This window comes from Anolis carolinensis, chromosome 6 (assembly GCF_035594765.1).
Source record: "Anolis carolinensis isolate JA03-04 chromosome 6, rAnoCar3.1.pri, whole genome shotgun sequence".
NCBI classification, from domain to species: Eukaryota; Metazoa; Chordata; class Lepidosauria; order Squamata; family Dactyloidae; genus Anolis; species Anolis carolinensis.
The window spans coordinates 99,554,051-99,576,463 of NC_085846.1; the positions used below are offsets into that span (position 1 = coordinate 99,554,051).

A 22,413-nucleotide genomic window follows, 5' to 3' on the forward strand; every position below is an offset into this window, starting at 1 on the left:
GGATGAAGGGACAAATTTGCTAACTGTCGGTCCTCTTAGTCTGAACAGGGTTTTGTTTCTTTTAACAAGCAAACATGTCTTCTGGCAAATTATGACTCTGGAAATGAATCTATCTTTTATGAAGGGAAGTGGAAACGGCCTTTGGAGGTTGGTTTCAATTGCATTTAAAATATATTTTACGCTGTAATTGTATTAATTTTTATTTTTGGTCACTGATAGCTGTTTTGAGTAGGCAGGCAGGTAGAAACAAAATTATATAAGTAAAAGGAACTCTGACAGATTACACTATGTAACACGGGTTATAAATATCATTTCCTAATTGGTCCTGTCATAAAAACATGGAAAAAGTTTATTAAACTGCAAAAACTTTGTTTTTTGGGACATTCTGCAGCACATTTTGCTATAGTTTTTCAATGAATATCTCATAAGAGTCTCAACCAATTCAACATAGTTTGGGAAGGTACAAAAACAAAATTTCTGGAGTATAACAACTACTTTCAAAGTAAGTAACCCACAATTAAACAGGAAATAACACTTTCAAAAACAGGAACAGAAACTTTTTCAGATTTTGTTACATAGTGTTATTCAAAGGGTTATCGAGGTGAGCATATTGTTTCCTACAGTTAGAAAAACCTGATGATCAGAGTCTGGAAATATTATTTTGGGGGACAACCTCCAAAATCTCATAGACAGCAAAGCCATTGCTCATAATGTTTGGGGGATTCTCAGATTTGTTATCTGCCTCGAAATTCCAAGTTCTGCAGATAATTCCATGGCATTTTCTTAAGAGAATTGGAGAGGGCTATTGCATGGAGAGTGCTATTAATAAGAGTTTTACACTTGTTTTTTTAGGACAGATGAGGGACCCCTATACAGTATCAAGACTATCCAAGAAGACCACAAACTTGCAAACTCTTATTTTGGTGGTCCGGAATCTTTTGACTTCTGAATTAAAGAATTACCATATTCAATAGCCAGCTTAAAATAAGCAAATACTATTTGCATTTATTAAATTAATCTTGAAAAGTTATAATTAGATGCACATTTATATATAAAAATTTAATTGGACCTACAGTATTTTAAACCCCCTTTTAAACAGAGTGGGCTGTATTTGCAATAACTGCTTCATTAAAATCTTCCTAAGTTAATTGTGGAAGGAAAATCCTTATCTGGAGAAAAAACTATTTATCTGTGTGCCTCATCTTTCCGCCAACAAACTCACTGTTGTATGCATACTTTATCTCCTCCCTACTTTATCTCTGTAGCAAGCAACCCTTATAGTAGATCACACTGAGAGCTAGTGAGTGGCTCCAAGCTATTTAGTTTCATGTCTCCCCAAGGACTTAAACCTGGATGTTGCAAGTCCAACACTTTAAACATGTTAATTATTTCCATCTTTTTATGGTTTAATAAAAGCATTTTTCGGTGAATCACCCTTTTTCACTGTAATTATTTTTCAGGTTAACACAAATTAAAGAAACTTTATAAGATTCCTATGAACATATCTCTGTGAATATTTACCATGGCTTTTGTAAAAGGGAAAACTTTGTTGTATTTGTAGAAATGAACTTTAGTGACATAGGGTTTCTGGACAGATGTACATTTGACACTATTGCTTAAAGCCAGCTGCCAGTCTTAACTAGGGGAGACTCAATGTACCAAATGAAACTTACATAAATATTGATTGAGAACTCCATAACAAATTTAGTGGGTCTACTTGGGAGTAGTAATTGTATTAGGCCCAAATGATGTTTTGAACAAAACAAATAAAATTGTCTGAAACTATGTTTTTTAGGTATTAGCATTTTTACTTTTTGATCTTCACATTGAATCCAAATTCTTCTACAACTTTTCTCTCAATTTTATAAATTGAAATGTCTGGGTTCTATCTCTTGTGTTTCAAAATTTTATTTATTTATTGCATTTCTATACGAATTTTCTCACCCCTAGGGAGACTCAAAGTGGTGTATAGCATAATACATGGCAATAATTAAATGCCTCACATGCCTATAAAAACAATACATTACATATCTTAAAACAATAACAGATAACTGTAAATTAAAACCATTTAAAACTATACAAACTGGCAGACATGATCATTTGACGATTTGTATAGTTTTCAATGATCGATCTTGTAGGCAGCACAATTATAACGAAAGTTTGTGATGGAGTCCAGAGCCGCCAAGACTGCCCAACTCAGGCAAGTAGTCCTCATACATCAACAGATGTATGACGGGCGGCAAGGAGATGAAGCCATTTAATTGGCTGGGTAGTGAGGCAAGGGGAGACCGTGGGGGCTCTCTGTGCACATGTTGCTGGTGCCAGGCGGCTCCCCACTCGGATGTAGCTGATGCAGGGCGGCGAGGAGGTGGGGCCTTTAAAGTGGCTGAGGGGCAAGGTGGCGAGGCAGCGGGTGGCTGTGGAGGCTCCCCATGCAGATGTAAACACTGAGACTGCTAACCTTAAAAGCACTTTATATAACTTATCTCCCTGGAACTCCTCTTGAGTAAATTTAAATTATGTGCCCTAACCATATAATCTCCCAACTCTCAGAGATTACAAAATGTAAAAATGGCTTTACAAAAATTCAAGAGAACTAGTGTTTGGATAAAGAACCAGCCAGGGAATCTAGTATGTATTGTCTCTTTAGTACAGCTGCTTGTTTAATTAATTAATAATGTTAGTATAGAATTATGTCAGTGCTAAAATTCCAATTTAAACCAATCACTTTTAATTTTAAAATAAATCTAATTTGTTGACTATTTTATAGAAAATTATCAATTTTAAATCATTAGTTTATCAACAAAACACACATGGAGAACACATTTTGGCAATGTTTAATAAAGGCCTGACTGATATTCTGCGGCTTTTCAGTCACAAGTAGAAACTATTTCCAAACTTGATTCTGAGTGACTACAGTTCAACGCCCTTGCAGATGGTCGCTAAATTACACTGCAAAAGACTATTGGGTAACAGCAACTGCAACAGTGAGATGTTTTCTAATGACGAGTCCTTTCAGAATCCAGAAACAATGCAATATATTGTGTTTCTCCACTCTGCTGTAGATTAACCTTCCACCCATGGCGTCACTGTGTGAGCAGTGTAAGCTGGGAGGGAGGACAGAAGAAAGACTGTACTGAATGCCGTTCAACCACTAGCAGGGATGATTTAACCTCCAAATTTAATTACATGAATGAAAAAGGAGGATGAGTGGGATTATCTGCTGGCTAGAACAGCTTAGTAACCCTGTGCTGTGAACCATACACATCTGATGATTCCAAAATGCCTGCAAAGTAACAGCTTTCTCAAATTTCTACCAATAAAAACATCTGTCTAGACTACAGAAAATATTTAAGAGAGCCTGATGCCTTCCTCATACTTATGAACATATTTTTCACTTGATGATAGTTCTGTATACAATGCAATGTGCTTCTACTTAGATCTGTCAATCAAATTTATTAGGTTCTCTTATAATATCAGAGAAAAGAGAGCCTTAGGTAATCTATAGTATACTGCTGTGAACCTATGGCATTAGGCCCTAGGCATTTATTTATTTGATTTATATCTACTTTTCTCCCAGAACTAAAACTTGTAGCATGTTTTTTTTTTTTAAAAAAAAAACTGGTTCAGGTAAAAACACAGTTAAGTTATAATGCTGACACATAATTGAATCAATTACAATACTAACACTGCTGAATCAAAAGCAATTTTAAAAGCACTTCAACAAGGACAGCAGGCATCTTCAGTAGCCAGATGGTCATCCAAATCAAGCCTGAATTGGAAGGTCTTTGGGTGCATTTACACTGTAGAATTAATGCAGTTTGACACAATTTTAACTGCCGTGGCTACATGCTATAAAATATGGGAGTTAGGGTTTTATATGTTCTCTTCAGCTTTTCCTGCCAAAGAGTGCTGGTGCTTTATTAAATTATAACTCACTTGATTTAATAGCACTGAGTCATAGCAGTTAAAGCGATATCACTCAATCTACTAGAACAGTGGTTCCCAACCGTTGGCCTTCCAGGTGTTTTCGACTTCAGCTCCCACAACTCCTAACAGCTGGTAAACTGGCTGGGATTTCTGGGAGTTGAAGTCCAGAACACCTGGGAATCCACAGGTTGAGAACCACTGTAGTAGAAGAAAGTCACATGGGGCTAGGGGAAGCAGCCAGCAATCTCCATCAATAATAATAATAATAATAATAATAATAATAATAATAATAATAATAATAAGTATCCCGCTTTTATCTCTGTAGTTGAGACACAAAGTGGTTCACACACAACCTCTAGGGACTGTGAATCCCAAGTAAACACTCAAATTTGGTGCTTCTGTCACCAGTGGCACAGAGAATTTCTTCCAGGATAACATCTGTTAGTTTATAAATATGCTAATCTAGGTGACTGGGCAGCCGTTTGAAAATATCTGAAAGCCAAGATGAGGAAATCATTTTGTGTATGGACTTTTTGTTTTAAGGAACTGCTGCGGATGTAGAAAATATAGAAGATGGAATGCACTTATGAAAATCTGTCTTGCCTTTAGGTCCATCCGTGATTCGATTCTATGAGCTAACATCATTATTGTTTGGAAGTAATTTGGGACATAGCACTCAGAACATGAGATCGTGTCTTGGGAAATGTCCACTTTCCAGGAATGTGTATTTTACAAACAGCAGGCCCAGTGTTGTTTTAACTCCACAAATAATTTCTTAGCAATAAAAAGTCAGTGGAAAAACAAAGTAATCCCACAATTATGCTCTCAAGACCATACACACCCTTTCCAGTGATGCAAAATTCCATCCAAAGTATCATCTTTTACAGTTTGACCCTGAATTCCCTTTGCAGAGACACAATCCTTACAACTCTATGCATATTCAAGGGTAGTTACATTCACTTTGCTTCTTTGTGGTATAGGTTAGGCTGATGTTCTGCTTGTAGGCTTCCCAAAGGTATCTGGTAGGCCAATCTTCGAAGGAGTAAGTTAGACGCTTTGGCCCATCAGATGGTTTCATCTATAACTCTTATCAGTTCACTACACATGATCAATGACAAAGGAGTGTGGAGTTTAAATTCAAAGAACCTTTAGGGCTACAAATCCTAGATGTACTATTTACTCCAAAATGCACAACTTTTTATTTCTGGAAAATCTAGTAAGATTCTAAAGATAAATGTAACTACCAAATAAGAAAGGGCATTTGTTCTATAAGCTACACATTTGAGACCAGAGAAAGCTCTACCTTCTGACCACTGTTTAAGGTCCTTTACAAGTAGAGGCAGAACATTACCAGACCCTATAAACCAAGGATAACAAGAACTATGTTCAATCCTAAGTACCTCTTGAGGATGTGGCACTGGAGAGGTCAAGGAATAGGACATGTTACGCTAAGAGATTCTGTCGTACTGTTGACACATTCTTGAATAACAAAACCGTCTCTTTCTGGCTTATTCCTTGCAAGGCAGGGCACCCACTCTGAACTATTTTAAGAAACAAGGCTTAAGAGATGCCAGTGAAGGATGTCATCGAATTCCTTGAGGAAATTACAGCGCTCCTGGGCTTGCTCCAATTAGTGATCTCCCTTTTCCAGAGCTAAATGAAAGGAAATGCTTTCTAAGCAGTATTGTTAGTAAGGGAACTAGGAAATAAGATAATATTTATGGCAGTGTAAGTCCATCAATATGATTCAAAGCCTCCACCAGGTCTTGTATTACCAATGGGATGACTGGTATTTGTTCTGGAGGATGGAATACAATACAAACAGGGCTGGGCAGTTTAAAAATGTAATCAAAATTCTACACAAATGTCAAGGAATGCTGCATTCAGAGGCCCATCTTAAGGTAACCTTTATTCTGCTTTTTTACTAAGCACTCTCTCCCTGATGGGATTCCAAAGAACTTTGTATTCAATATCTGAGAACATCTGTAAACATTACAAACCACAGCTTAGGAGCTTACTTTCTTGTTATCGTCATGTGCTATTAAGTCTTTTCTGACATATGGTGATCCTAAGGCAATCCTATCATGGAGATTTATGGGCAAGATTTGTTCAGAAGGGCTTTTCCTTTCTCTGAAGATGAGTCTGACATGCCTCAGGTTGCTCAGTGGGCTTCCATGGCTGAGCAGGTTTCCAGAGACATTTTCTAATACAGTGCTCAGATTACCACACCATGCTGGATCTATCCTTTATGTCCCTAAAGTGAAGATCAAGCCTAACTGGTGCAAAGAATAAAACTGAGTCATCTTCCATTTCACTTACTGAAACCGAGTAGAGATGGGAAACCTTTTGCATTCCAGATAATTTGGTCTACAACTCACTATGATAATTGTAGTCCAAACCATCTGGAACGTTTGAAGCCCTAACACTGTCTTAGAGAAAACTGAATTTGACTTTAACACTGCTGGAAAGGCAGCAAGCAAACTTTCACGAGATTCACAGTTTTTTCTTTGAGACCATCTCTGCTAGCTGAGGCAGCCACCCCACATTTTGCTTAATGGTAGGATTGTGGCTATGATTCTCATGATGCTAAAGAATCCCCTGGGAGATGCATTTAGCTCACTCGCTCCTAGCCTACAAAGAGCAGTCTCATTTCCATAAGGGTGTTTCTTCTTTTCACTAATGTGACATGACTTTTAATGGCTTATTGTTCACCAGTACCCATGTTTATAGTGATACACATTTCAGTATATCTCTTTCCCCTTTTGTGGAACCTATGTTGTTGTAAAAATAATACATTGAATAATAAGCAATTAGAAATTCTTTGCACAGCAAAACTGGAATCCATTCCTACCTTTAAAAATTATCAGAGAACCAACATCCTATGATTTAAAGCCACCTTAGACTTGTCATACTTTTTGTAAACTTATGCAAGACGAACAAGAATGAATCACTATAGTACTCATTTTAAAATAGAATGTACAAAGTGTTCAGATGGTTGTACTCTATGTGTTTTGATTTGCACCTCTACCACATTATTGCCATATGTGAAAGCTATGTATAGGGTAAATTTTATTTAAAATACCTCACCTGCTCCCTGACAGTACATCCTCCTCCCCTTCTTCCCACTGTTCTATGAACATTATCAAGGAACAGGAACATTATTTTCCCACTTTCAAATATACAGTCAGCCCTCCATATTCACAGGTTCTGCACTCACGGGAATTTAAAAAAATCCAAAAAGGAAACCGTAATCTTGTTTCATGTCAAGAACTACACTCATGCATAGGCATACCCTATTGCAGCCCCCCCCCCCCCCCCCCAGCATTACATGTCTTCAGGTACTCTCTGGAACCCATCTGAGTTGTTCACCATTTTTCTACACCATTTTATATGAGAATTGAGCACCCACAGATTCTGGTTTCCACAGCAGGGGTTGGTTGTAGTGTCTGGAACCATACTGTAGCGGAGATTGAGAGCCCACTATATACCAGGTATTTATCCCAGTTTAATTACAATGTGTCTTTTTAAACATGTATGTTTGTCCTGCTCCAGTAAATATGTCCTCTGTGAATGACACTGGACTTTAATGCTATATCTACTGCTGAATATAAAGCAAATGTTCGATTGCAAAGTTAAGGCCCATTCCAAAGATCTTACACATTGTATGCAAATACCAATATGTTTGTGTCCATGTGTATATATCAAGACTTTGAAACATTACTTTTCCGAACGACAACTCCTAGAATCCTCCAACTAACCTGTAACTGGGAGATGCAAACCAAGAAAAATAATGGCTTACTCTGGTTGTGTATGCAATCCCAAGCTTCTATGTAGTTGACAATTTGGGGGGGGGGGGGGGGAAGCCCCTCTTCTGACTAACTAAACTGGAGACCCTTTCCTTTGCTTTCACTGTCTTATTTCAGACACTGTTAGAACCAATACCTCCTGCCAGTACATTCAGTAGTATCACACATATTGTCATGTATGTAAACATTTCAGCAAGCTTCCAATTAAAACTTAAAGAGACCTAATTCAGAATTCCTCAAATTAAAATTGCCCTCTTTAGCTTTTCTTCTAATGCTCAACCAAAAAAATGCTTTACAAAAAAAGAGGAGAAAAAGAATTTTTTTTGCCAAGTATTGCTTGCCAAAGTTTCAAGTACAGAGCCAAATTCTGTGTTAACTGGTTTCTCATAGCTGGCCCTCCCACCCATTTAAAAACTCATCCTAAATTAGTGCAAACATTAGCTCTGGGGGTTACAGGAATTCATTCATAGAATCATAGAATCATAGAATAGTAGAGTTGGAAGAGACCTCAAGGGCCATCTAGTCCAACCCCCCGCTAAGAAGCAGGAAATCGCATTCAAAGCACCCCCGACAGATGGCCATCCAGCCTCTGCTTAAAAGCTTCCAAAGAAGGTGCCTCCACCACATTCCGGGGGAGAGAGTTCCACTGCCGAACAGCCCTCACAGTGAGGAAGTTCTTCCTGATGTTCAGGTGGAATCTCCTTTCCTGTAGTTTGAAGCCATTGTTCCGTGTCCTAGTCTGCAGGGCAGCAGAAAATAAGCTTGCTCCCTCCTCCCTATGACTTCCCCTCACATATTTGTACATGGCTATCATGTCTCCTCTCAGCCTTCTCTTCTGCAGGCTAAACATGCCCAGCTCTTTAAGCCTCTCCTCATAGGGCTTGTTCTCCAGACCCTTAATCATTTTAGTTGCCCTCCTCCACAAGGCAGGCGCCAATCTGTAATTAATCTATGACCACATGCTGCGAAAGAAGACAACACAATCATCACTTCAGCCACAGTTATTAAAGGATGGAGAACTGAATGCTTAATCTGAACTCCTTCCAAAGAAATGCTTTTACCAACTGAACTAACAGAGATTTCCTTTACTAACAGGACAGGGAATAAATAAATAAATTTGTGTGCTTTCATCAGGGAGAATCACAAATTTTAATTTTCCTATGAATTGGCCAAAGATGTACTAACTGGCAAAATGAGAGAAGCATGGCGCCGGGATGCACTAAAATTGACCAGCCTAACAGGCACTTAGTTTTCTCTACCACAGTGAATTAAGGGAAATGAGTTCCCATAGGCTGCATCTTCAGAGCACTGTTGCTCACTGGCTTTTAATGTAGTAATTTAGTATGGCAAATGTTCTTTGGGCCCACCGAACATGCACTTGTTCCATTATAAATGCACACTGAAACTTTCAGAAATTAACTGAATATCCAATAGTAATCAAGGGTCCCTTTGGAGTATTACCATACACAGAACTGAAATGCTCTCAACCTAAGAAGCAATTAGTGCATTTATAGCTACAGCTTTCACTTCCCCGTCATAGCAGAGGTTAAGAAAAAAAACAACCAGAAGCAAATCTTCACAGTCCAAGACTATTAAGCTTTCTCCAACTCTGTGCCCCCCAGATGGTACAGATGTGTCTCTTCTCTGCAAGTACGTAATTGGGTTTTAGTCCAACATGTATGAAGAGTATTAACTTGAAGAAGGCTGCAATAAATGTTGACTACTGAAGTGAGCAAGAATGCTATGTGGGGCAGAGACCAAGGGAAGACATAGCCGAAGAAAGAGGGGAAAGGGTAGAAAGCAGGATGAGAAACTAAAACCCAGGAACTAGATGAATTCTTGGTTTGAATTACAACTTCTAGCATCCTCCAACAGCATGGCAACTCTGCCGAAACTCTAAAGAATTCCAGGTGGACGAGAAAGAAGTGTTAAGACACTCAAAGAAAGGAAGAAAGTGGAGCCCAGGAAAAAACAAAAACTCAGACAGGTCCTAGGGACAGGAGGAATATGGGCCAGAAGGAAAAGTGAATCCCTTTTTATCTACAGTAATCTAGTTTAGCACACACATGCATCAGCAGAGCCTGGAAATAACTGTTTGACAAACAGTAAGTTATCTGAACTCTGTGAGTTTTCCCAAAAGCCAATTTATATCTAATTGACAATATAACTATAACTTAATGAGATTACATTCTACAGTGTGACTTTTAAATTATGTTTAGAGTTAGAGATGTGTGATCTTATTAAATGGTAGAGGGGGTAAGCACGGTTTCGTGTTGGTTTGATTCATGTTATTTTAAAAATAATATTGAGAAATAGGGAAGTAAACAGTAAACTTTAAACCCCACAGTGTTAATGGATACTTTTCAATAGCTGCAACCTGAGAATGTGGACAGGATCCTTGGAGAGGTGTGAGCTACCACATGTATCCTAGATCCTTGCCCTTCTTGGTTGGTCAAACAGGCCAGAGGGAACTGGCAGAGTGGGTGAAGGTGGTGGTTAATGGCTCCTTGGAACAAGACAACTTGCCTAAAGGAGGCAGTTGTAAGACCTATATTTAAAACCCCATCACTAAACCCCATTATAATGTACAATTATTGGCCAGAGTCCAACCTTCCATTTCTGAACAAGGTCTTGGAGTGTGTGGCGGCCTCCCAACTCCAGGGATTTTTGAATGAAATGGATTATCTAGATCCATTACGATCTGATTTCAGGCCTCGCTATGGAACAGAGGGAGCTTTGGTCACCTTGGTGGATGACCTATGAAGAGAACTAGACAGGGGGACTGTGTTCCTGTTGGTTCTCCTGGATCTCTGGACGGCTTTCGATACCATTGACCATGGTATCCTTCTGGGTCATCTTGCTGGGTTGGACTGGGAGGCACTGCCTTACAGTGGCTCTGATTCCTGGATGGCTGTACCAGGGAGGTGATGTTAGGGGACTCTTATTTGAACCCCCAGTCATTGACCTGTGTCCCATTTTGTCCCCCATGCTGTTTAACATATACATGAAACCGCTGGGAGAGGTCATTCAAAGTTTTAGAGTATGGTGCCTCCTATTTGCGGGTGACTCTACTACTCCTTCCCACCTAATTCCAAGGACGCTGTCTTCATGCTATACTAGTGCATGTCATCAGTAATGGACTCAATGAGGGGAAACAAACTGAAACTTAATCCAGACAAGATAGAGGCACTCCTGAAGACAGACCAGGGAATAGGGATTCAGCTTGTGTTGGATGGGGTTACATTCCCCCTGAAGATACAGGTTTGCAGTTTGGGAGTCCTCCTGGACTCGGCACTGAACCTGGAGGCCCAGGTATCAGCGGTGTCCAGAAGGGCCTTTGCACAATTAAAACCAGTGCACCATTCCTTGAGAACCCAGATCTGGTCACGGTGGTACATGCCTTAGTTATATCCTGTCTGGATTACTGTAACACACTCTATGTGTGACTGCCTCTAAAGAGTGCTCGGAAACTTCAACTGGTCCAAAGAGCCAGGCTGCTCACTGGGGCTGGCTACAGGGAGAGGACAACCCCCCTGTTGTAGCAGCTCCACTGGTTTCCAGGCACAATTCAAAGTGCTGGTTATGACCATTAAAGCTCTAGATGGTTCAGGCTCAGGCTATTTGGCTGACCGCATCCCCTTGTACGTACCTGCCCAGGCCCTGAGATCTTCCCGAGAGGCCCTTCTCTCGGTCCCACCTCCATCTCAAGCTCAGTTGGTGGGAATGAGAGAGCGTGCCCTCTCGGTGGCTGACCATCGACTCCGGAACTCACTGCCCAGGAAAGCCAGAATGGCCCCCTCCCTGCTGTCCTTCCGGCGGCAGGTTAAAACCTTTTTATTCAGACAGGCTTTTAAAGATGAAGGTTTTTAAGATCAATTCAGGGGGTGCTGTGGCTTTTAATTTTGAATTTATTTTAATGATTTTAAACTGGGAATTTATAAATACTGTTTATATTTAATCCTGTTTATATGTTCGTATATTTGTATACTTTAACTGGTTATGCTGATGCTTTTATGTTAAGTCGCTTTGAGTGCCCTTTGGGGAGATAAAACAGGGTATAAACAAATAGAATAATAATAATAATAACAACAACAACAACAACAACAACAACAATAATAATGTACCACTGTACTGTATCAAATTAATTTTTAAAAGTATCTTCCCATGCTCTGATTAGAGCTTTACATTTACAATATATGTTTTAGAAACAAACTACAATTCATCCAAACTCCTTAATGAATGACACCAGAGTTCCTCAAAAATTTGCAGCAAACACAAGGACAGTATTGTACATTTGCAATGTTTTGAAGGACTGGGTCTTCTGTTTGTGACAACCACTGAGAATGAAAGATTAGAAAATAAATTGTAAACAGCAGAACACAGAAAAAACAAATATATAATGTCAATGTATTTGCTTGTGTGTACATATCAATGAAATCATTGTCTTTTGGGCTTGTTATTCAGAGTGAGGGAAAGGGTCACATATTTAAAATTAGTTATGTTCTACATACCATAAATGATTTTGATTTTCAAAGGATTAAGAAAGAGAGCACTAAGTTAAGACACAATCTTTTATACTTTGCATCACATGATTGAGACACTAGCAAAACAACTTTCTTTGAATGATTTCTTATAATACAGGCTTTCTTGATAATAAGTGCAGAGAATGTTAACTTTGAAGACCGAGATTCATATGCTCATCAGTCATTACATAGAATATTGGAAGCCAATAGACAGGAGATATGCAATATTTCAAATAAACTATGCAACAGTTAACTTACAAAAGTTTCACTCCCATGAAGCAAGTCATAAAAATGTGCTTTCTATGACTATGATTTGTTAGTAGTGTTTTTATTTAATGATCTGTGCTTGGCTAGTCACAGATCATGGTTGTGTTTGAACAGCCTTTTTGGGGCTAAATGAGTCAAGTATAAAGACTGGGAAGTTGCTACTGGGAGTCAAAATACTCAGGCAATGGAAAGTAGTTTGAGATGCTTGACTGGACCTCATTGCATGGGCAGAAGTTACAACTTTTGAAGGGGAACAAAGGCAGCTGAAATTGTGCAACAGCAGACAACAGTGAGCCCACAACAGTACACCAGCTGAATTTTCCAGCTTATGAGTTTTCAGTTACACTGTGCGTATTCCTAGACCCCCCCCCCCCCCAATAAACACATTTAAGCACCCCAGATCAACAAAAAAGTAGTCTGTTGCTGGGAAGAACACAATGGCTGGTTGCCCCATCATAGTCCCATCCTGCAAAAATTAGTTCAGTTCCCTTTTAGTGTCATCAAAGGTGGTGGGTTTTACTACTCTTGCAGTAACATATTTGGCTACTTGTTGTGTGAAAATGTAATTCCTTCTGTCTGTTTTTATCTTCCACCACGATTTATTAAGTCAGAATGTTTGGCTAACTTAAATGCAATGCCAAATTGCCTGTAGAACAGAAAGCTTTATAAGAAACTAATATGTATGTGTGTATGAAACTAACTTTATTGAATCAGTTGTAAGGATCAAATTCAAAGGCTACTATTATCCTTTCATTTATTTTGTCTGCAGTGAACAAACCTTTTAGCTGTGAATGCTGAGCATGAAGCAAGAAAAGACATCAGAATCCCACCAGTGCTTAAAAGACTTGGACACCACTCTCGGAGACAAACGGTTGGGGAAAGAAAAAAAGCACAGCTAGGTAAAGTGAACAGAAAGCAGCAGGATTCCCTTAAGGAAGAGAGAAACAGGAAATGGTTAGTAAAGGCATGAAGGGAGAAAAATAAAATGTGTGAGAAACCACTACTATCTGGGAAGAGAGAGAGAAAAGAAAATATCAAAAGGGAATGGAAAAACACAGATATATGAAAGTAAGAACAAGAAAGTAAGAAATATACAACCCTGTAATCTAGGCCAGTGCTACTGAAAAGTGATGGTTCTTGGAACAATGCTGATCCATAAGCTATGGGTTGCCAGTTTAGAGTTTCCAAGAAGGAAAGAAACAAATGTAGCCAATGGGCACAAATATGGTTCCTGTTCCATTGGGGAAAAAACCTTCCCAGTCCTCCTTATTAGATATCTTAAGAAGCATGAATCTAAACCATTAGGCTAGTACAGGCAGCCCCCAAGTTACAAACAAGATAGATTCTGTAGGTTTGTTCTAAAGTTGAATTCTTGTGCAAGTCAAAACAGCTACTACGTTTCTGAATGTAAATCCAGCCTATCCATCTAAGCTTTGGATAGCATAGGGAAGGGTTAACACCCATGTAGGATTTGTTTTGCCATCTGTGCCTCTGTTCAGAAGATTTCATCTCACTTTCTGTCCCTATGAACATTGGAATTTGAAAACACTTCTCGGGGTAGGGAGATATTTTTTGGTGTGCGGGTAACTGAAACTATGGATATAGAATATGTGGATAACGGAGTCATACTGTAACGCATGTAAATTCTGCATCCAAATTGTGAAGCAGGATAACAAAACAAAATAAAACAAAGTTGAACAATGAGAGGAGCTGTTAAAGTTGCTCTTTGCCACAGGCACCATATGATTTTTAGCTAGCCCTTTAGGAGGAGAAAGCAACAGATATCCCTGATCACCAATGCTTTGCACTCTTTATTCCTGATATTATGTGTTATTAATGTAACATTCAAGAAGTTTATTTTCACCTTACTACCTCATGTGTAGTCTTCACTATGGCATTCAAACAACATTCATTGCTGCATTCAATTAAACAGTGTGTTCAAAATAAGTTCATTACTTACACGATAACTTTTCAGTCTGACAAAATCAACTTTCATGGAGATGAACCGTTCTGAATTTCTACTGAGATTCTTAATATGCTCCACAAGATCGGCACAGAATTTGTAGCCACCTTTAAGCACACAGAGAACCACAATGTCATTGTATCCAATGTCTTGCATGATATCTTTGGCCAAACGTTCTATCCTAAAGCAAAAATTAAGGATAAACATATGGTAAGACTTGATTTTTTCCCTACAAGCCTATCCTATGATGCAGTACAAAAGATAAAACATCATGCATGGCCTCAATCTAAAAATACATTAATCATGATTCCACTATGTTGCACATACCATGCTATTTATTCGTGACTAGAATATAGCTGGAGAAGTGTACTTAAATGCATATCCCATTCAGAGGAATGAGGTAAAAACCGATGATGTCTAAATTTGGATAAGCACCAGCATCTAAATTCTGCTACAACTGGTTATGGATAAATCTCACTTTTTCCATGTATGACATACCTATAGCAGGACTGGATTTTCTTATGTATTTTTCTCCTATTGCTCTGGCCAAGAGACTGGTAGCTGTGTGGGGAAAGTGACCACTCAGACAGTTGGATAAGATCACCTTCAAATACATACAAGGTGGCAGCTTTTCAGAGGTAGGCAGAAAATATGAGAAAAACAATTATGTTGATTATCAATAGGGGAGTATAGCAATACCATATGCTGTTGCTTTTCTATAGAAAAGAGGTGCTGAATGTTTTTTAACATCTCCTTTTTTTAGTCTTTACCTCTGAGCATGACAAGAAGCACCCTGAAGAATTTCTTGTGGCTTTTAGGCCCTTCGGCTTTTCCCACATTCACATTCAAAACATCTCTCACATTAAGCATTTAAAGTTTATTCTGTCTGACAACTCATCAGTATATACTCCCTCGGCATCAGAAATAAAGGCATACTTTGGCAGGGTTTCTTAAAATTATCATTAAATAATAAGGCTAAAATATAGGCAAGTGTTTACTATTTCTGCATTTATTTTTAAAGATACTGAGTGTAGTGCCACCCTCCTCATTTTGATACCAAAACTGATGTTGTGGTCTTGGGGATACCACTTTCTCTGCTGAGTACTTGTAGTCTAAATAAATTATATGAAAATAGACCTTCCTCTTAAGCATTCTAGGAGGAATAGGAATCCTGTAGTTTAGCAAGTAGATCATTATTTTAAAGATGACTAGGTTTATCCTTGCTGTCAAACCCAAAATATTTCTTGCACCGCAGAAAGTAAAACATTTCATGTGTCTGTGTCTGTGTCTGTTCCTCACAGATCCCCACCTGTCAACAATGATCCCATGTGGTATGAGCACATAGTCAAGATCTCCATAGTAGTGTTGTGGATATGTAAACAGATCCAAACTATATCCTGGCCAATCATCTGAAATCTGTAAAACAGACAAAATATTATTAGAAAATGTAATAGTGTAAGCACAGCTATACGGTAACTCCCAAAGGCTTTGAGACCACCAAGAGTCAGAATCTGGCTCAATGGAGGCTACACGGCAACTCTTCCACAGTAACACACACCCGTCCTAAAAACCCCATGTTTCCTAGAAGCATAGAAGTCTCTGCTACTTCAAGCAGAGATCACACTGACAATTCCTTGTGCTTGTTAGGGGAATCCCCATTGTCTTTTCTGATGGGAGACAGCAGGGATTACTTGTTTTGTTGTCAGGTGCAACAAGAGAAACAAGAGCCATGTCTCAAGATGTTCAAAAGGTGGTTTATTTATTAGCTGCAAAGCCCATGTAATTCACCCTATGAACACTCTTAATGTCCTCTTCAGGGGGCTACTCAGAATCAAAACTGAAGAAATGTCTGAGCCAGGAGCTACAAAACCATTTCTTCTGTGAATTTGGAGTTCCTAGCTTAGAAATTTTTGAAATTTTGATCCTAAAGAGTCCCCTGAAGAAGGTTGTAATGCACCACAAGTCAAATCATAATGAACATTTCAGCTTTTAAGCATCTTGATAATGCATAGCCTGTTTCTCCTGTGGATCATATAGGATGCTCTCCAGTCTTTGCGTCTTGTGTTGCTAGATAGTATTTTCAGGGATTGGTAGGGAAAGATAAGTGATCCCACGGCTCAAAGAGGTTTTCACTGTAGAGGGGAGCATAGCATGGCTCCTAGTTGAAGTGCTGGCTATAAAATCTTCATGTAACATATTCTGTTAGGTACCTAATGACACCAGAAGTACAACCATGACCCAAAAATTATGGTTTGATGCTATTCTGTCCATGAGTGTTCAAGAGTGGTGGGACTCTGGTTTAGCTTCCCAAACTGGTTTTCTACCTCCAACTTAATGGGATGCGCAGATCGAACACAGAGCTTCTATCTCACTTCTTGCTCACATTTATGTCTTCATTCTGGGCAGAAGACAGCAAGTGGACCAGGAGATTGCACTGGGATCACATGAAGTTTCCTGGGTCTTTGGAATTATTATCACTGACAGAGAACACCACTTTTGGCCTTCAGGCATTAGCAAGTGCTCTTTCTAAACATAGGCTAAAGAAGTGCAGGAACATTCAGTCTTGGCTGAGTTTCTGTTGAACTGCTTTCATTAAAAGATGCTGGAAGGGATTGTTTCACATTCATCTGGGCAAAAATTCAAAGGTCAGAATGCCTCTGTGTCCTAAATTGCATGGCACAGGAAAAGAGTCTACAAGTGCTCAAATAATAGCTTTCTATAGTATTTTAGAGAAAACAAGTCAAACTCAAGTTAGTAACACCTTTACAGTGTTCAAGTAGCAGTTCAGTCACAAATCAAATTAATGTAGAAATTAAGAGAAGTATATATCCACACTACTTAATTCTACATGAAAGGTATATGGTACTGAGTCCACAGAAGTAATGGCAAAAGCAATATTCCAAATACAATGTATTTCAAATCCGCTATGCTAGTTGGAACATAAACCAAATATAATAATGTAGCAATTCATCAAATATAGTAATGTAGCCTCCGGTGGCGCAGCAGGTTAAACCGCTGAGCTGCTGAACTTGCTGACCGAAAGTTTGGCAGTTCGAATCCGGGGAGCAAGGTGAGCTCCCGCTGTTAGCCACAGCTTCTGTCAACCTAGCAGCTTGAAAACATGCAAATGTGAGTAGACCAATAGGTACCGCTCCGGCGAGGCTACATAACCTTGGAGGTGTTCTGCTTAGAAATGGAGATGAGCTCCAACCCACAGAGTTAGACACGACTAGACTTGTCAGGGGAAAACCTTTACCTTAGCAACTCATAACAGGGAGAACCATGCTTGCCACAGATTTCAATAGGAGTAATCAGAGTCTGAGCCATTGCAGTGTAGAGGTTTTGAGTATTGGACTATGATTCTGGAGACTAGGGTTCAAATCCCCAATCAGACATGAAACCCACCGGGTGGCCTTGGGCAAATCACAATTCCTTAGCCTTACAGGAAGGCAAATGCTATCCTCATCTGAATAAATCTTGCCAAGAGAACCCTGCAATAAATTCGCTTATGGTTGTCATACGTTGAAAATGACTTGAAGGCACACAACCACAACAATTTCGAAGTCTAACCCAGTTTTCCTAGAGAATTATCAACACTGTCCTTGAAGGAACTATATTCCTATACTTTGTATTTCAAATCCTGCTCTGGTTAAATATTCATAGCGGTTTTTGAAAAATACAGGAATAAGGAAAATATCAAACTGAACAGGTAAAATAGATAGAACAACTGAGGAACAATAAGGGTAAACATTTTCTTCCAAGTTTTCTTCACACATCCATAGCACACAAGTAGGCGGCTATTTTCCAGAATGAGTTGAGAGGTTCACATTGTAAAGATGAAGAAGAATGTCAGAAGTTGTCTGATCTACCACATGAAAAAGCTAATTCTCCCCTGTGTTTAAAACCTTGCTCTTAGATACACCAAGCAGCAAACTGAAGCATCAATGCTTTGCATCTCAATAGGATTTGCTACTTTATTGTTGCATACTATAACTATGACAAGACATCAGACATATTCTATGACATCAGACATATTCTTATTTGAAAAAAAATCTTTTTTGCATCTGTATAATATAAATCCATTTAGCTGTTTACAACACTAACAATAATCAAATAATCTGTAAAAACAATAAGTTGTCTGGATATACAGGTGCATAAAGACAAATGGTGTGCAATCTGGAATGGTACAAAGCGTATGGAAGGAATGGCACCTTCGCACACACATTTCTTCTACTTAAATAGGGCTCCAGGGCCATTCCAACCTCAGAAAATGAGGTGTCTTAACTTGCTTCTTGAGGTGTAACCAATATTAGAAACTGGGAATCAGACTAGCCATAACATTACAGAGTGATATAACTGTCTTAAGCAGCAGATTCTCAATGTCACAACAGTTAATTACTTAATACTGCTAACTCACTGCATACTACTATGATATTTAATACTATCAACTTACTTAACATTACTAAGTTTGTTTTGCAATCTATTATAACTATGTTTTCATTACCAGGTGGAGAGAGGTGATTGTGGAATATTCTATTTCATGTGTCAAAATAACCAGACTGACATTGGGAATTAGGAACACTGATGGCAGAGTGAAGCCCCTTCCATACAGAATAAACCCCCACATTTTCTGCTTTGAACTAGAATATATGACAGTGTGGACTCAGATAATCCAGTTCAAAACAGATATTGTGGGATTTCCTGCCTTGATATTCTGGGTTATATGACTGTGTGGAAGGGCCCTGAGAGAGACAACTTTACTGCTCATACAGGTGGTACAGAAAACCTTACTGGGGGCCCTTCCACGCAGTCATATAACCCAGAATATCAAGGCAGATAATCCACAATATCTGCTTTGAAACTGGGTTCTCTGAGTCCACACTGCCATATATTTCAGTTCAAAGCAGATATTGTGGGATTTTCTACCTTGTTATTCTAGATTATATGGCTGTGTAGAAGGGCCCTGAGCCATCCCTATGCAGATTCTCCATCCATCAAATTGTTGTTGGGACTGTAATTCCCATCACCTCCTACTAATATCTTGTTAATTGGGGGTGATCGAAATTCAAATTTAGCAATGGCTGCATAACAACGTATCTATCACCTTACTTCTGAGCTACATTTTTCCTATTATAAATATGATTGCTGGAATGTGATGTTCTCCTGAAAATAATGTGTTAAGCAGCACTGAAAAACAGGATTCAAATTCAGAAACAGTTACCTGACAATCACATAATGTTAAGCACATTTTGTCGGAAGGAAGTCCCTTCCAACAAAACGTGCTTAATTTTATGTGACTGTCTTGAGTAACTGTTTCAATTGGGGTTTTTTTTGCAATTGTTCAATTGATTTTTTGTCTTAAGAAGTATACTTAAGACTACAATGTTAAAAATTCTTGTACAAAATGATTTTACTATTTCAACAAGGTCACTCTTATCATGAGGCTGAATGGGGCAGGAGCGTCAAGCCAGCATACTGCTGGAAATGGAAAGGAATGAAAAGATGTTGGAGCTGCGTATGCCATATGGTTTGCTGTGTGCACCTGGAAGCTATCCCACAAACCTAAGAAAGATAAAATTCAACTACTGTTACAGAGGGTAACACGTGGACCTCCAGATAGACCCAAATAAAAATAAAGCAAAAAGTGCATTTTAAAGGACAGCTGACTTCCACTTCTTCATTCCAGAAGACACCTATCAGAGAATAAATCCTATTGAAAACCCGTATGATTTCTGAGCAAGTAGGCAGTAAACCACTCTGAGCAGAAATGAGATGATGCAATCACTTAACCCAGTCACATCTAGTTGAATGAGGCTGACTTTCTAAGTGCATATAATTATTACTATGTGCTACAACTGTACTACTTACCACACAGTTCGAGCCATGCCTATTGTAAAATAAGTCGCACTGAATTCAACACTATTTACTGACAGCTCTCTGTGAGATGATTACAGACTTTCAATAAATCCCAAAGTGTAGATTTCGGCTTCAGTATGAGAATTCTGTATCCACAGTGTCAGCAATCCACAACCTTGATTAGAATGTGTAAGGATAGGTGCTTTGTTTTGTAATTTGTACATACAGAATGTGATTAGGGGTGGCATTTAATTTTGTACAATGTGCAATGACACTAAAATTATAATATTCTATTTATTCTATTAAAAATATGTTTAAAAAAATCCCAGAAACAAAGCTTTCATGGTCAGAATCACTGGGTTGCTGTGAGTTTTCTGGGTTGTATGGCCATGTCCCAGAAGTATTTTCTCCTGTTGTTTCACCCACATCTATGGCAGGCATCCTCAGAGGTTGTGAAGTCTGTTGGAAACTAGGCAAGTGGGGTTTATATATCTGTGGAAAGTCTAGTTTGGGAGAAAGAATTCTTGTCTCTTGGAGGTAAGTGTGAATGTTGCATTTGATCACCTTGATTTGCATTTAATGGCCTTGTAGATTCAAAATCTGACTGCTTCCTGCCTGAAGGAATCCTTTATTCGGAGGTGTTAGCTGGCCCTGATTGTTTAGTCTGGAATTCCCCTGTTTGCAAAGTGTTTATTTACTGTCCTGATTTTAGAGGTTTTTTTTAATACTAATAGACAGATTTCGTTTGCTGATTTTGTTCAGGCAAGAAGCAGCCAGGCTTTGAATCTGCAAGGCCATTAAATGCTAATCAAGGTGATCAAAGGCAACATTCACTCTTGCCTCCCACCCTGGACATTCCACAGATATATAAACCCCACTTGGCTAGTTTCCATAAGACCTCACAACCTCTGAGAATGCCTGCCACAGATGTGGGCAAAACATCAGGAGATACTGCTCCTGGAACATGGCCATACATACTTCCTAAACTACAATAATAATAATAATTACTTCAAATAATCACCATAGCTACTATTAGCTATTAAAGGGTACATACATTTTGGGGGACGGATGGTATAGATATAAGCGCAGCAGGTTAAACTACTGAGTTGTTGAACTTGCTGACCGAAAGGTTGGCGGTTCAAATCCGGGGAGCGGGGTGAGCGCCTGCTATTAGCCCCAGCTTCTGCCAACCCAGCAGTTCGAAAACATGCAAATGTGAGTAGATCAATAGGTACCACTCCGGTGGGAAGGTAATGGCGCTCCATGCAGTCATGCTGGCCACATGACCTTGGAGGTGTCTATGGACAATGCCGGCTCTTCAGCTTAGAAATGGAGATGAGCACCAACCCCCAGAGTCGGACACGACTAGACTTAACATCAGGGGAAAACCTTTACAACAGTGTGCTTGGGGTTGAGGGGGCAACAGTGTGTTTGTGGTTGGAGTGTGGTACAAAATAACAACAGCCTTTGACAAAATAGTGTGGTACAAAATAACAACAGCATCTATACTAGGGTAACAGCCTTTGGGTGCATCTATACCAGGCATGGTAGACTGTTAGGAATTGTGGGAGTTGAAGTCCAAAACACCTGTAGGGCCAAAGTTTGCCAGTGCCTGATCTATTAATGCAGTTTGACACCATTTTAACTGCCATGGCTCTATGCCATTTGGCCTACTGCCCCCTTTCCTGAAAAAATATTACTCAGCGCCCTGGAAATTAATTTTAAACATTTTTTAATAGCAATTAAACAGAAAGATATATGTACCTGTGGCCATCACCGCTCCCCTGGATCGCTGCAGCGCCCACCAGGGGGCGGTAGCGCCTACTTTGGGAATCACTGCTCTAGGCTAGGGAATCCTGGGAATTGTGGTTTGGTGAGGCACAAACCCTCTTTGGCAGAGAAGGCTAAAGAACTTGTAGAACTACAACCCACATGGTTCTGTAACAGCTAAACTGCAATGTGGAGCACAAAGTGGGGAGAAAAGAGAAGGGAATTACACAATCTGGACCAACAACTCCGAGAATCTCCCTCTCCCTTGGGCTTATAAGAAAAGTTACTTTCTCAAGCT

At 39.2% G+C, this 22,413-nt stretch overlaps 1 protein-coding gene across 2 annotated transcripts in view; it reads right to left on the minus strand.

Moving 5' to 3' along the window:
* Positions 1 to 22,413, minus strand: part of prtfdc1 (phosphoribosyl transferase domain containing 1) — a 44,612-nt gene that overhangs the window by 21,797 nt on the left and 402 nt on the right. The window contains exons 2-4 of one of the 2 annotated variants that reach the window (XM_008112400.3): positions 15,799 to 15,905; positions 14,988 to 15,050; positions 14,487 to 14,670 (exon numbers count right to left, since the gene is read on the minus strand). In XM_008112400.3, coding sequence (XP_008110607.1) covers positions 14,487 to 14,670; positions 14,988 to 15,050; positions 15,799 to 15,905 — 354 coding nt within the window. The remainder of the gene's footprint in view (positions 1 to 14,486; positions 14,671 to 14,987; positions 15,051 to 15,798; positions 15,906 to 22,413) is intronic. The other variant, XM_003222062.4, reaches the window with a different exon arrangement.